Source organism: Oncorhynchus kisutch, linkage group LG15 (assembly GCF_002021735.2).
Source record: "Oncorhynchus kisutch isolate 150728-3 linkage group LG15, Okis_V2, whole genome shotgun sequence".
Taxonomy (NCBI): domain Eukaryota; kingdom Metazoa; phylum Chordata; class Actinopteri; order Salmoniformes; family Salmonidae; genus Oncorhynchus; species Oncorhynchus kisutch.
This window is the reverse complement of record NC_034188.2, coordinates 16,737,075-16,752,553: the sequence shown is the minus strand read 5'-3', so window position 1 is coordinate 16,752,553 and position 15,479 is coordinate 16,737,075. Positions and strand designations below refer to the sequence as shown.

The following is a 15,479-nucleotide window of genomic DNA, read 5'->3' as shown; positions in this document are numbered from 1 at the left end:
TTGGGGTTCTGGCTGCAGCTCCAGTGTTCAGGGGTGGAGCTGTAGTGGCCTTCTGGGACACGCCTCCACCTCAGACAGTCCTCACACTGCAGCCACACTGGACTCCTACACACATGTACAAACACACACTGGTTCATCCTTGGGAGCAACATACACACACACCAGGCATATTTTGTTGTGGGCACACAAGTTAAACAAAACACACTTTTCATTTCCTGTTTCTTAACCACAAGCCATCCATGTTAGCCCTGTACTTGCACTGTGATGTCACGGTAAAATTTAACAGTCTGTAGCAACAATCATCCAAAATAAATCAAACTAAACAAACATAAAAACTCACTCCTCCTCTTCCTCCTCCTCCTCATCTTCCTCTTCATTCTTCTTCTCCGCTGCCAGAAACTCTCGTTCTCTCGCCTTTTTCTCCATCATCTCATTCCAGTAGTCGTTGAGCTTCAGCCCCAGGGACGACAGGGTCAGCCTGTTTCAAACCACACAAATACAGAGAGGATGTTCACATCCTGAACTATAAATAGCATGTCAATCTGCTCATCTGGTTCATGATAATACTGATTCATTTGTGTGTGTGTTGTACCTGTACTCTTTGGTGTATTCAAAGTCTTGCTTGTTGTGAGCCGGCTTCAGGAAGTTGCACTCAATGACTCCAATAACCCCAACCCCTGCCCTCTGACCTGATGACTGAAACAGGGAGAGGGGGGAAAAAGAAGAAGAGAGAGATATAGAGGTAAAGGAGAAGTAGAGGGAGAGGTGGGAAGAGGGTGAGGTATATAGGAGTGAGAGATGGAGATTTAGAGGGAGAGAGAAGGGAATAGAGATGGAGGAGGAGTGATTTAAAAGGAGAGAGAGAGAGAGAAGAGAGCACTAAGTATAACTATTACACCAAAACCTCACACAATCTCTCATACCATATATCTTGTTTGTGGCCCCAGGTGTTGACAGATAAACTCAACATTACAGTCTTTAATTAATATGTACCTTGATCTGGTAGCCAACCTTCTCATAGGACTTGATGAGGCGGTTCTTGTGGTACATCATGATGCCATAGTGGTCTTTGTTCTTACGGTTGAACCCAAAGGTGACCTTAACTCTGTCTTTCTGATAGAAATGGTTAAGGTTAAGTTAGGTTTTCTGGGCATACGCCTAGACTGAAGCCTGTACAAGTGACCACAGTACTTTGCATCGTCGCTATGTAAGTTAAGTTAGGTTAAGGTATGTTAAGGTTACGTTCTATTACTTACAGAATACTTTGATAAACGCAATAATCGTTTTTGGATAGAAATGAATGGACCAACAGATTCTAGTTCTACAGAAGGATACATTGAATTGGGGTTTATAAACATCGTTCTCAATCTGCGACAGGCTCTTGGCGACCAGCTTGGTCTGAACCTTCTTCTGTCGCAGGATGATCTGAGTCCGAGGCTTCAGGTACAAGATGCTGAGGTAGGCCTGTGAGAGAATGTGAATGAATGAGACTTTATAGAGGATTGGACTTCCTGTTCAGAATCCTATTCAAACCATCAGACCTTCTCACCTTCCTTTATCACTCTGTTTGGCTATGCTGCATTCAAGGTCACAATCCTCTGGTGAATACAGTTGTTGAATAGAGTTCCAAGGTGACTGAAATGTTTACAGTTAACTTTCTCTTAACCACCCTGACATGTCTCTCATCACTCGCTCAACACTCACTCTCATTGTAACACATCATCACTCATCTTTTTTTTATCACTCACTCTCAGGGAGTAGTCCATCTCTGGGATGGTGTGGTCAGTCCTCTGCGGTCCAGGGAAGCTCTTCTTCCTGCCTCTAGTCTTGGTCTCCTCTGAGTGGATCTCTGGCATCCGGATGTCAAACTCATCTGTCTCGAAATCCAGCTCCGGCTTACCATCTTTGTTCCTGTACGTGATATTGTAGAACTCATTACTTGTGTCAGCTTCATTCTTCAAAGAATGATCAAATATCCCACTTGCCTGTAATGAATCATTAATTGGCCACTGATCCTTTCTGCTTTCAGAGATGATACCCAATACTGTGTCATTACTAACAAATAAGCAGAATGTGTTTGTGTGTAACAGTTTTGCTTCCGTCCCTCTCCTTGCCCCAACCTGGACTCGAATCAGGGACCCTTTGAAAACATTGACAACAGTCACCCTCAAAGCATCCATTACCTATCGCTCCACAAAAGCAGCGGCCCTTGCAGAGCAAAGGAAACTTCTATTTTGAGGTCTCAGAGCGGGAGACGTCATCGATGGAAACACTAATAGCTCGCACCGCAAACTAGCTAGCCATCTCACAGCGATTACGTGGGTGTGTTTCCTGACCTGCGTATGTTCCAGATGAGGATCTTAGTGCCCTTCTTGGAGAGGATGGAGTCAAAGTGCTGTAGCAGCTCCTTCTGAGTGTGGATCAGAGAGTGGGTCAGGATGGCATTCAGACTGGCCTCAGAGTCCTCAGTCACTACCAGCACCTGTAAGACATAGTTAAGGAGAGCAACCAGGATACACATACAGGCAAGCACACGGACGCACACACACACACAGTTTTTCAATCAATCCTTCGAACACACACATGCATGTACTCGTCTTCCTTTCTGTCAGTCTTCCTCTCTGTCTGTCGTCCTCTCTGTCTGTCTATCTTCCTCTCTGTCTGTCTTCCTCTCTGCCTGTCTTCCTCTCTGCCTGTCTTCCTCTCTGTCTGTTTTCCTCTCTGTCTGTTTTCCTCTCTCTCCAATTCAATTGCTTTATTGGCATGACAAACATTTAGGAAACATTTCCAAAGCATCAATGATACTGCATTGGGTCCTATCTCTCTCTGTGTAAGGATATTGGTCTGTTGGTTGAAGGGCACTATGGGGACGATGACAGCCTGTGCCTTTATAGCCTGTAGGTAGCTCTGGGACAGCATGCCGACGGTCAGACAGCCTCCGTTCTTAGTGAAGATCAAAGCGTCACGACCCAGACGCATGGAGCCAGACTTAAAGCCGTTTCCATAGACACCGATGGCCTGGTGGCTGCCCTTACCAGACCCTTTCTCTGTGAAACCAAAACTGAACAGACAAAGAGAAAGAGTGGGGTGAGATTGCAGCGTTAGTTGGAGACATGTGTCTGTATTGGTGTGTAAGTGAGAGAAGTGGGTCTGTATTTGTGTGCAGAGAGATAGTTTGTGTGTAGGATGTGTGTTTGTGTGTATGTGAGAATGAGGGGGAGAAAAGAGAGCGATTGTGTGTTCACGGGTTTACGTGAGAGAGAGTGGGCATGTCGCATAAGTGAGAAAAAAAAGGGTGTGGAACAAAGACAAAATGTTAGTAATTCAACTCAGTTGTTTATGTATGGGTAATTACAGTATAACCTTTCACATAGCAGTGTGTGTGTGTGTGTGTGTGTGTGTGTGTAGAGGCTGCAACATGGATGATCAAACAGCAGTGTGTGTGTATGTGTGTGTAGCCAAACGTACGTAAGCCTGTGTTTCTTACCTGAGCATTTTGTGCAGTTTGTTGGGGGTCATGCCGCTGCCGTTGTCAGTGAAGGCCAGACAGAGCTGTTGCTGTTCCTCCACCACATCTATCCAGATCTGCCTGGCTGTCACGCCCGGGTCTGACGCATTATCTACACAGCACAAAGTCAGTCAATCAATGAATCAATCATTAAATGAATTTGTAAAGCCCTTTTTACATGAAAAATGGTTGTAAAAACTATTGTAGAACAAGTTGAAAAAGTCACACAGTGCTTCACAGTAACTGTGTCTAGACAGGGGGTGTACTGTAATTATTAAAATCAGTTGACCAACTTATCCTGCATAATGTAAAAGGGGTCCCTTGTGACCCCAGTACCCCACGTTTCCAAACGATGTCCTGTGTTTTATATCATATTGTACAACAGTTGAGGAAACTAACACTGTAAGTGTTAAAAAACTTGATCAGTGTTATTTCCTGATAGTTGCTGTTTGAAAATGAAATCTACACGGGACATTCTAATCAGTAGGTTTGCATGGGCTGGAGTTTAGGCTTTCCATGGTGACATCACCATGCGGTAAATTCGTTAATAGACCAATAACAAATTGAGCTCCAAACCTCTGCCAATAACAGCTAGTTTTCAGTTTCCACTACCATGCAGTCCTAGCAAAATTCTAAAAAGCTATTTTGCCCATTTTAATGGAAATCTAATACAGTAAGGTACTGTTACCCAGAAAGGATTTGATATTGATATAAAATGACTACATTGGGCCTTTAAACAAAGTTACAAAACAATGGTCTTGTTTGAGTCCAGGAGTGAAGTCGGGGGAGGTGCATCTGCAACAGCCGAAAGCCGGACATGAATGTGGTTTTCCAACAGGAAGGCTCAGTGCAACATGGCAGTGTTGCCATTGTTTATAAAAGTGTATTTTTAATGGCAAAGTAAACATGTCTCCAACCCCATATCACACAGTCACAAGTTGTAAATATGGGTGTGTACATTGTACTATCAATTGGTGAAAGAGAGCCTCAAATATCACATTCAATTATACATGAACTGCAGAAAGGTTGGTTTCTGTTTTAGTCACATCTTTGGTCACGTTCACGTGGGTCAAACAAATGCACCCTAACGATTGGTTGACAGCCTCCCACAATGCAGTGATGGCTGCAGGATGAAGTTGGTGAATAGCAACTTCAGAAATTTGCAGTCGACTAGAGTCTAAACTTCATGACCTTTGATCACATGGTTTTTGTAAAGCTCATGCAGTTGTCAAGTCGGACAATTTTTATCCCCATAATGCAACACACGTTGTAAGGTCACCACCTTGACAAAAGTGATCTGCTCGAACGCGCCCAGTATGTATCTTCAGTGCTTGACTTGGACTAAAATAGGTGCTGGTACTCAAGTTGGGTGCAGGTACTGTTTATATTTAGGTGCAGGAGCTCCACAATACTTTTGAGTTAATATTCTGTAAGGGTAACAGGAGCTCAAGTAGTAGAACATGTAGGGTGCTGGTACTCAGCTAAGGTGAGTTCCTGCCCAAGTCAAGCACTGCGTATCTTAACCAAATGCAAGTCTACAGTGTGCACCACACTCGGGGGTTATTCCAAGTATGCAAATCGCAGAGGCTTTCACAAATTTGAAGGTGACCAACGGACAATGCACACAGCACGAACCAACTGGTCTATTCCAACCAATAATCATGCACACATAGCTGCGGGAAGTAGTTTAGGGGTGGAGGTGCTGCAATTTTTTTGTTGCTGGGGTTTGCCCGAGCTGCAGATTGTCCTCTAATAGAGGACTATTAAGGCCCAGTGCACTACATTAAAATAATAATAATACAAAAATATAGATATATTTTTTAATTCAGATTTTTCAGGGGTTGCTGAAGTACTCTCGATCAGCACCCTTACTTCCAGGGCCTATGCATGCACAGAGCGGAGGCTTCTCAACTCTGACGACTTGAAACATATACAGAATTTAGATGAGAATAAACAACGAATATGAATATAAAACATGTTTTACGCGCATCGCATGTAGTGTTACTGCGTTGATATGAATGAGGAACTAAATTCCACCTAAAAAAAACTTAGTAGCGCGAGAAAAATATGATGTGAATGCCTGGCAAGCGACGTCATAATGAAGTTACTGTAGGCATAACATGTTCTCCTCTGTAAAATATGGAACTTCATTTGAATATACTAACATGTTATAACTAAAGTATAACTTATACTGTCACATGTGACACATATTGCGATGAGAAAAGAACAGGTGGATGGTAGACTGTCGATGAAGTGCGGGCAACACACACACACAGACAAGGCGTCTATTGTATTTTATTATGCGGAAGCCATGCCACCAGTACATAGGCACAAACATTTGCAACTTTCCTGCCTTCAGCGGAAGGGGAAATGAAAACACAGAATATCAAAATGAAAGTTGACTGTTGTTACCTATTAGTTCTGCAACTGCGCTGAAAGGCCACGTATGACTTGTTGAATTACTATTCAGGAAGGACGGACTCATCTGCAAAAAAATAACTTCGATATTTACTATTTTCCTTTATAATAAAAACAAAACGTCAACAACACATCTAGCATATAAGAACGAATGCAAATTACAAACGAAATAGCTTACAACACACAATAAATAACTTATTTGAAAAATACTTACGGAACTGAGGCGAATCCCATGCTCGCTAAACCTCGCCATGTTTTTACAGTGAAAGCCACTAGCAGGCAAACGACACCTACGTCAAAGACAGTACAGAGTTTAAACTGTGTCTACGTAGTGAGTAGCAACAGGCCGCTCGCACAGGTCTGTCTTGTCGCGTTCACGCGTTAGTCGAAACTAGGAAATTCTGAAATGTTCGACTCGCTAAATGGTTGTAGCCTAGTTATACACGCGACGCGATCGAACAGTTAGCGAGTCCGAAAATTCAGAGTTTCCTAGTTCCGACTAGTACTTAAACGCGGCATCTGCTCAACTCCCGTCACTAGTTTATATACCACAGTCACAAACCCCGCCCATTTCTACAATTTATTTATTATGTTTAACTAACGCTAACCGTAACCAACCCCTAGTGGTGCACGACTCCATGGTTTTTGGAGTAGAAGACTCCCAAACACGCTGAAACGGATGCGCGCACACGTACACGCCAACTCATTATTTCAGAGTCATACTAGGAAGACTACACCTGCGTTCTAGAGGACTAACATGAGCATGATGCTGCCAATTTGCTTATCAACTTAACCTATAACAACCTATTTGGTTTGCATATAGAATGTGATGTGTAGGAACTATAATTGTTTATGTCATATTTATGCTGTGTGCACCCACGACGGATCCCATGGGATTATGGGGCGCATTCTAAATGGTTCAACCTGTTATATTCCATGTTATAGCCCTATTCGGACGTGTATTACTACAGACGTTGGTTATGCAATTATTATTCAGGCATGTGGGTATTTCTAAGGACGATTCACACAGGATTCGTTTTCCCAAACCGTCCCCCCTGTAATTCTTTATTTTCAAATGCAATTGACTCTTATTACGGAAGGCTGGAGGTTTGTATTCTAGGCGTGAAGATATTTCAATGTCATGTCAAGACAATAATACGCTACACGAATAACTCGTGCTGGACTGCCAAATGTATAGGTGTCCCCATAATATTTAAATTGATGAAGTGTGATCATAATAATTATTTTAGCTATCCATGGTAGACATCCTTCCTAATAACAAGACCCCCCATCCTGCAGATTCGAGCTGCTGCTTGAGATCCCGAGGTAGGGTGAGCAGGGGAATCTATCAAATAGTGCACCTCTAATTCTGTACAGTACTACTGCAATTAGTCAAATGAGTCACACTACGACATGCTACCAAATAAACCACAATTCATTCACAATACTGTGAATATATAGTTTCACAGACATATTGTTGTATTTTTTTCTAGTTTGTGCTAAATCGTATAATATAAAACCAGTCTGCACACCAGCAAGGTGAATTGGTTTAGTCTTGACTCTTGGTTTACGGTGTTGGGGGATGAGTAATGTATTGATGCTCGAGTGCACAAAAACACAAATTCGTTTATATTTGTCTTTGTTACTTTTTTATATTTATGAGTCTTATTTTTGTATATATTTTTAAATGTTATGATTATTTATTTGTGTTGTTCTAAATGTCTGAATACAAATTGCAGAATGGTGCTAGAACCGCCACTGCCTAAGACATCAACAGCCAGCCTAAGAAGTAGGCCGATATTTTCTACACGCAGCGGACCGAAGACCAAACACACACTAGCGTTTTTCATAGCGAAGAGAAAGAGCAGGCGAGGGAGAGAGTGGATCAGGGCAGGCAGACAGTCGGCTATATCTTTGGTAATCTGCCTCGTAAATTCACCAAAAGTATCAAATACAGCACTGCCATAGCCTATACATATTTTGATTACCGATGCAGTTCTAACTGTCTGCCTGGTGGCCAACATGCCTGACTGTACCCCTCCCCTATCTCAAGTCTCCCTCTCTCTCGCTGGCTCTTTCTTTGCTGTGAAATACATGAGAGTTTGTGTTCTCGGAAGTAGCCTACGAAAACTTTCCTCCGTTGCAAAAATACCGAATTTTAGGAGTCGAGAAGCTTGACACACATAAATGGGAGTCGACGGGCAAGGAGTCGAGGAATCAATTGTTTTGGAGTGGGAGTTGCACGTTGGTTTGGAGTGGGAGTTGCAAGTTGGTTTGAAGTGGGAGTTGCAAGTTGGTTTGGAGTGGGAGTTGGAAGTTGGTTTGGAGTGGGAGTTGCAAGTTGGTTTGGAGTGGGAGTTGCACGTTGGTTTGGAGTGGGAGCAGCACGTTGGTTTGGAGTGGGAGTTGCAAGTTGGTTTGGAGTGGGAGTTGCAAGTTGCTTTGGAGTGGGAGTTACAAGTTGGTTTGGAGTGGGAGTTGCAAGTTGGTTTGGAGTGGGAGTTGCAAGTTGGTGAACCTGTGGATTCGAAGTTCAGAGAAGCCTTTAGTGGCTTCCATTTCGCAGAACAACAACTTCTATCGACAATGAGAGTGCCAAAGTAGGAAGTGCTGCTATGGTCTAAAACTCATAGTGTAGTAAAGGAAACACCACAATAGCTCCAGTGAGCACAGAAGTAGCTTATTTCTCTGCTTGTTTGAAAAAACAAAAACAGGACTGTGTGTTCTAGTCTAGTGTACATTGAACCTTCACCTTGACCTTACAGGCTTATCTCCTGGGTATTGAAACAGACCACAGAATGTTGCACTATTCAGCCATACAAACAACTTCCTCTAGCCAGTGATTTGCACAACAAGTCGGGACCCCCTATGGGACCCTCAGGGGCCTCAGATAAGTTTCAGGGAGTCCCTGAAAAAGCAGGGTTTCTGGATAAAGCGAACACTGAAAATAACAGTAGTAAGGCCAAAATATCTCACATTTAATGGAATAACTGTTTGACAGACGTTAAAACATTGGGCAATTGCATATGTAACCGGTGTGAAATTGTTAGCTAGTTAGTGGGGTGCACACTAATAGTGTTTCAATCGGTGATGTCACTCGTTCTGAAACCTTGAAGTAGTTGTTTCTTGCTCTGTAATGGCTGCAGCTTTTGTGGAGCAATGGGTAACTATGCTTCGTGGGAGGCAGTTGTTGATGTGTGTAGAGGGTCCATGGTTTGAGCCCAGGTAGGGGTGAGGTGAGGAAGCAAAACTGTTACACATACAGTATATGAGTCATTCCATGTTACTTCAGCAAGCCATGACACCCATAATCTCAGATTGTTCTGAAATGGTTTCTGTAGTTAGAAACAGGTAAGGTTGGCATTCCTGAAAATTATTTTGTTGAAATCTATTTTGATCTCGGGGGAAATAAAGCTATTTTATTGCTCCCAAATTGGTTATTTTAATTTATAGGATTCAGGTAATATCAAATAAATATAGTTTTAACAACCACATTTTAAAAAATTATAAAAAAAAAAAAGCCCCAACCCCAACAACCAATAAACAGTACAAGCTCTCTATGTTTGCCAAGTATTATGAAGCTGCGGCTTGGAATATAGCTTCTCCATACTATATAATGTATTCTCTGTGAATCTGGTAATGTTTTGTTCCCCCCTGTTCAAAGAAATAAGTAATTGAAATCACTTGCGTTATTTACCATCAAGTAGTGTGAAAGTACCACGTTTTGACCACTAGATGTCCCTGTTCTCACTATACCCCCACAGTCTTTCATCCGTTTTGCTGGGCCCGGTTTCCCAATAGCGTCTTAAGGCTAAGTTCATTTTATAACCATACAATCCTATGGTTCTAATGATGAATTTAGCTAGCTGCGTGAACCTGTCAATCAAATGTCACAAAAATAAAACGGATTTGAAAATGTATAAACCAGTTCATCCACGTCCATACCTTATGCTTATTTACCCTATACGTATTTATCACAATCAGTTAGGTACATTCATTAATAATTTACAGTGTTGGTTGGAACCATTAATGTTAACTAGCTAATTAACTAGCTATTAAATAGCTAATGTTAGTTATTCGAATCTTGATGGGAATATATGGGGGGTTGTAGATGGCTGTGGTGATGACTGTGGCGAAGAGATGATGGAGTTTATCAAGGATTTAGAGAGAATGATTAAAGACGTGGAAAATATATCAGGTATGGTAGCTAGCTTTATTAAGCATCTGTGTGATGTAGCTAGTGTTCTTAGATGTAGATGTTCTTAGATGTAGCTAGTATTCTTAGAAAAAATAGCTGACACTGTCTTTTTACTTGGACAATTCCTAACTCTACTGCCATATTTCATTTACTAGCCACCCTTTTTTAAAATTGCATTTAGAAAAGTTAATGGGTGTGTGTAATTCAATACAAATTCTGCCATGTGTTTTAAATCATACTTAGTATGGCCCACTACTGTCTGACTCTGACAGCCATGTCCCTCTTGTCTCCCCTGTGGTTTCCCAGTGCTACTGACGTGGATGGCCTATGACATGGTGGTGCAGCGGATCAGTCCTGATCTGGGCGACTCCCTATGGCAGCTGGAGAAAGAGTTCAGCCCCTGTCCCCTGGGCAACAGGAGCCGAACCAGAGGCAGGAAAAATACCAGGGGATGGGGATGGTATAGGAATTGGGACAGGGGCTGAACCAGGGGATGGGGATGGTATAGGAACTGGGACAGGGGCTGAACCAGGGGATGGGGATGTTATAGGAATTGGGACAGGGGCTGCACCAGGGGATGGGGATGGAATAGGAACTGGGACAGGGTATGGGGATGGTATAGGAACTGGGACAGGGGCTGAACCAGGGGATGGGGATGGTATAGGAACTGGGACAGGGGATGGGGATGGTATAGGAACTGGGACAGGGGCTGAACCAGGGGATGGGGATAGAGTGTCCTAGACCTGTACATACCACCTCCATCCCACTGACAAAGATGTGATTTTCTGTGATTCACCAGGAATGTCTGCTGTTCTGAAATGGACCTGAATCCAAAGCTAGTAGCCCATGCTCTGTATACTTGTCTACAACGTTGTTGCAGTTGTATAAACATTAGATTAGAGTCTCATATCTGCAGCAGCAGTCTCTCTCTCTCTCTCTGACAGAAGCAGAAACCACTGGAGATAGGTGATAGAGATGTCTCCTGCTCCACACTGTATGCTGTCTAAGCTGAGCAGCCGGCTGTTGTATGTAGGCTATCATTGTGTGTTATGTACCTGTGGATAGGGTTTTCAATTAACTTTAGTGTTGTGTTATACATTTGTGGTTTGGTCAAATAAAAAGATAAAACTTTAATAGAGAATATTGACTGTTAGCTTGTTTATTGGGATGCCAAAAGGAGTTGGTAAAATGTGTGTATATGTTGTGGCAAAGAAGGGGGTCGAGTGATAAATGGCAGATATGTGAGAGCAGAACTAATAAACGGGCTCTGCCTGATCACTAAAATGGCCACCCCTTTCAGATCTACAGATCACAAAATGGCAGACCGCCAAAACTACAAGTCCCAGAAGCAAGGGGAACCCTCAGAAGGTGGAGCCGACCCACAGATAAAGGGTCAAGAAAAACCAGGAAGAGGGAGAGAGAGGGCTGGAAGGATCGATGAACAATAGAGAAAAAGACAATAGAGATTGGCTGGATTTACTGTGTATGAGCTGGATTGTTTTGGACTTACCTGTTGGCGTTTGGACCTGCACCTACCGAGAACCCGATTCGTGTACCAAACCCTGCTATCCTTGACCTCGCCTACGGCCTGGGTGGACCAGGACGGAGAAACAAACAAACAGGTACTGTCCTGTTCGAAAGAACTCTCATTCTTGGGTGATTTGGTGACAGTTTACCATTTAATTTGTGACAAACGCTCCTAACCTTGAAGAGGTTTGCCACACGTGGTGGAGAATGCGGGCAATTGGACTAACCATACCACTGGTTAGGTAGAAGAAGAAAAAAATGTTCAGTTAGCACTCCAAAGGGGAGTCAGGTTTTTTTTGTGGCTTTGTTTGGTTAGGACAGTTTCTCAGGAAAATGAGTATGGAGGGAGCCATACAGGCCCTGTTACAAGCGGCGGCCGCCCAACAAGAGGCAACTAGAGCTCAACAAATAGCTCATCAGGGTGCAATGTGAATGTATCAGGACACGTTACAGGTCCAGCACCACACCAACCAGCTGCTCAGAGAAGAGCAAGAGAGAAACACCCGGGAGTTAAGAGAAGGCCTAAAGGGGCTAGCGGACCAAATTGGGGCTCAATTACCAGCTGCAAATACCCAGAGGCGGGCCAATCATTTTCTTCAAAAAATGACAGTACAGGATGATGTGGAAGCATATCTTACCACCTTCGAAAGGACGGCAGAGAGGGAGAAGTGGCCGAAAGAAGAATGGGCAGGGCTTCTGGCACCATAACTGGCAGGGGACGCACAAAAAGCTCATTTCGACCTGGAGTTGAAAGATGCACAGGATTACGATAAACTAAAGGGAGAGATCCTGACTAGACTTGGAGTGACCGATACCGTGAGGGCACACCGCTTCCACCAGTGGTCCTTCCGACCGGGACAACCCCCACGAACACAGATGTTCGACTTGATTCACCTGGCACGGAAATGGTTGCGACCAGAGACCCGGTCATCCGCCGAGATCATCGAGACCATCGTACTCAACCAGTTTCAGCGAGGTCTACCCCAAGAAGTGAGACGATGGGTTGGCCAGAACGAGGTACTTTCCACCGACCATCTCGTGGGCCTGGTTGAACGGTATTGTACGGCAGGAACAGCTGAGCAGGCACAGGAGGAAAGATTCCCGTTCCCCAGGCCTGGGCGAACCAGCGGACAGGGTATGGCTGTCCCAACATATGGAGGGGGAAGAGAGCAGCATGGGGCCATAAGGAAAGAATCAGAAGCAGGCCGAGACACGAAGGGAAAAAACGGTAACCGGGACTGGGTGTCGAGGGGGTCTCCCCCCCCCCCGAACCCCTATTATCTGTTACAATTGTAATCAACTGGGACATATTGCAGCCTACTGCCCTATTAAAGAAGAGCCTATGCAATGTAACCTTGGTGAAAATGAAGAGGATATACGGTATGCATGTCCTGTTGTAACCACTGTACTTGAAAGATCAAGAAACAAACATATGTGCAGGGTGAAGGTTGAAGGGAAAGAGGTTGAAGCACTGCTGGATTCCGGCAGTATGCTAACCCTGGTCGTTGCAAGCCTAGTGCCGAATCATAAACTGGATACAAGACAGGATATCAGTGTTACATGCATTCATGGGGATACCCGTCTGTACCCCACGGCCTTAGTGAGCATACAAACAGAGGACGGTCTGCTGGATTATGAGGTCGGCGTGGTCCCAAAGATGCCATATGATGTAATATTGGGTAGAGACTTTCCTAACTTTGCAAAGTTAGGCCCCAAGAATGGCATATTTGAGAAGCCAACAACCCTGACCAAGCAGGAAGAAGCATGGGACCTTCAACCAAAGCCAAGAAAAGAGGTCTCCCAGGGGACAACATCACAGGTGCTAGTAGGGGAGGAGGAGGATGAAGTGGCAAATCTCGCTGATAACGAACAGGCCGGTACTAGTGGGGCTGGGGTCGATCTGAATTCAGAGGACAACGATCTAGAACCAGCAGACCTGGTAGGGTCCTTGACTAATTTCGGGACAGCCGAAGTAAATATTTCACCCACTCTGTCCCCAGCACAAGTACAGGAAGTAAAGACCCTGATCCAGAAAAACAGAGATGTGTTTTCAGAGGTACCTGGCCGAACTGAGGTTACGGCTCATGATATCGTTTCCCTACCAGGGAGAAAAGTGAGCATGAGGCCATATCGGGTACCCGAGGCTCGACAGGCCGCGATTAGAGCAGAGACGGAGAAAATGTTGACAGCTGGAGTGATCGAAGAGTCACATAGTGAGTGGTCTAGCCCAATTGTGATGGTCTCCAAGCCCGATGGGTCTTTGCGGTTCTGTTTCCATGCCCCGAGTAGATGAACTACTGGAGACAATTGGTAATGCTCGGTACATTACGACCCTTGATCAGACAAAAGTGTACTGGCAAATTCCTCTGACCCCCAGGGCCAAAGAAAAGACAGCCTTTGCAACACCTGACGGTTTGTTTCAATACACCGTCATGCCATTCGGCTTACACGGGGCCCCAGCCACCTTTCAACGGCTCATGGACAAAGTCCTAAAACCGCACAAAGCATACGCTACAGCTTGTTTAGATGACGTGGGGATCTACAGCCCAGATTGGGAATCACACTTACCCCGGGTACAGGCAGTGTTAGACGCCCTTAGAAAGGCAGGGCTCACGGCAAACCCTGCCAAGTGTTATGTGGGGTTAGAGGAAACAGAGTATCTGGGATACACTGTGGGAAACCCAAACGTAAGAAGGTGAAGGCAATTAGAGAATGGCCGAAACCAGTAAATAAGAAGCAGGTTTGAGCCTTCCTAGGGCTGACCGGTTACTACCGGAAGTTCATCCAAGTTATGCCACAGTGGCCGCCCCACTTACCGACATGACTAGAGCCAGAGGGCCAAACATGGTCAAATGGGATGAAAGGGCCACCAAAGCATTTAGGACATTACAGGAGGCTCTCTGCTGTAATCCAGTGCTGGTGGTACCAGACTTTGAGAGAGAGTTTGTGGTTCAGACGGATGCCTCAGAGGTCGGCTTGGGAGCAGTGCTATCCCAAGAGGTAGAAGGGGTGGAACACCCCATCCTGTTTTTAAGCAGGAAGCTGGAACCACGGGAAACCAACTACTCAGTCGTTGAGAAAGAGGTGCTGGCAGTAAAGTGGGCTCTAGGAAGCCTGAAATACTACCTGCTGGGGCGCCACTTCACCCTCATCAGTGACCATGCCCCACTCATCTGGATGCATAGGGCTAAAGAGAAGAACGCTCGGGTGATGCGGTGGTTTTTGAGTCTCCAACCGTTTCATTTTGACTTGAAACACAGAGCAGGGAAGGAAATGGGAAACGTGGATGGGTTATCCCGCATGCACGCATATTTTGCTGCAGTAGCCCGACCTAGGGGGTCGGATCTAGGGGGAGAGATGTGTGGCAAAGAAGGGGGTCGAGTGATAAATGGCAGATATGTGAGAGCAGAACTAATAAACGGGCTCTGCCCGATCACTAAAATGGCCACCCCAGTCAGAACTACAGATCATAAAATGGCCGACCGCCAAAACTACAAGTCCCAGAAGCAAGGGAAACCCTCAAAAGGTGGAGCCGACCCACAGATAAAGGGTCAAGAAAAACCAGGAAGAGGGAGAGAGAGTGCTGGAAGAATCTATGAACAATAGAGAAAGAGACAATAGAGATTGGCTGGATTTACCATGTATGAGTTGGATTGTTTTGGACTTACCTGTTGGCGTTTGGACCTGGACCTACCGAGAACCCGATTCGTGTACCGAACCCTGCTATCCTTGACCGCGCCTACGGCCTGGGTGGACCAGGACGGAGAAACAAACAAACAGGTACTGTCCTGTTCGAAAGAACTCTCATTCTTGGGTGATTTGGTGACA

At 44.7% G+C, this 15,479-nt stretch overlaps 1 protein-coding gene across 1 annotated transcript; it reads right to left on the bottom strand.

Moving 5' to 3' along the window:
- Nucleotides 1-336: 336 nt before the first annotated feature.
- LOC109878949 (MORC family CW-type zinc finger protein 3) lies at nucleotides 337-6,443 on the bottom strand. The gene is made up of 10 exons (XM_031789732.1): nucleotides 6,141-6,443; nucleotides 5,921-5,993; nucleotides 3,488-3,620; nucleotides 2,841-3,061; nucleotides 2,337-2,484; nucleotides 1,749-1,911; nucleotides 1,336-1,464; nucleotides 994-1,113; nucleotides 593-696; nucleotides 337-478 (listed from the first exon to the last, which is right to left on the bottom strand). The coding sequence occupies exons 1-10, from the start codon at nucleotides 6,177-6,179 to the stop codon at nucleotides 337-339; spliced, it is 1,272 nt and encodes a 423-aa protein (XP_031645592.1). The 5' UTR covers nucleotides 6,180-6,443.
- Between the last annotated feature and the right edge of the window lie 9,036 nt (nucleotides 6,444-15,479).

Excerpts from the sequence above, each read along its gene's own strand:
- LOC109878949 (XM_031789732.1), bottom strand. The coding sequence starts at position 6,179 with ATGGCGAGGTTTAGCGAGCATGGGATTCGCCTCAGTTCC. Across the intron at positions 3,621-5,920 it reads CGCAGTTGCAGAACTAATAG|ATAATGCGTCAGACCCGGGC; the intron begins GTAACAACAGTC and ends TGTGCTGTGTAG. Across the intron at positions 697-993 it reads AGGTTGGCTACCAGATCAAG|TCATCAGGTCAGAGGGCAGG; the intron begins GTACATATTAAT and ends TCCCTGTTTCAG.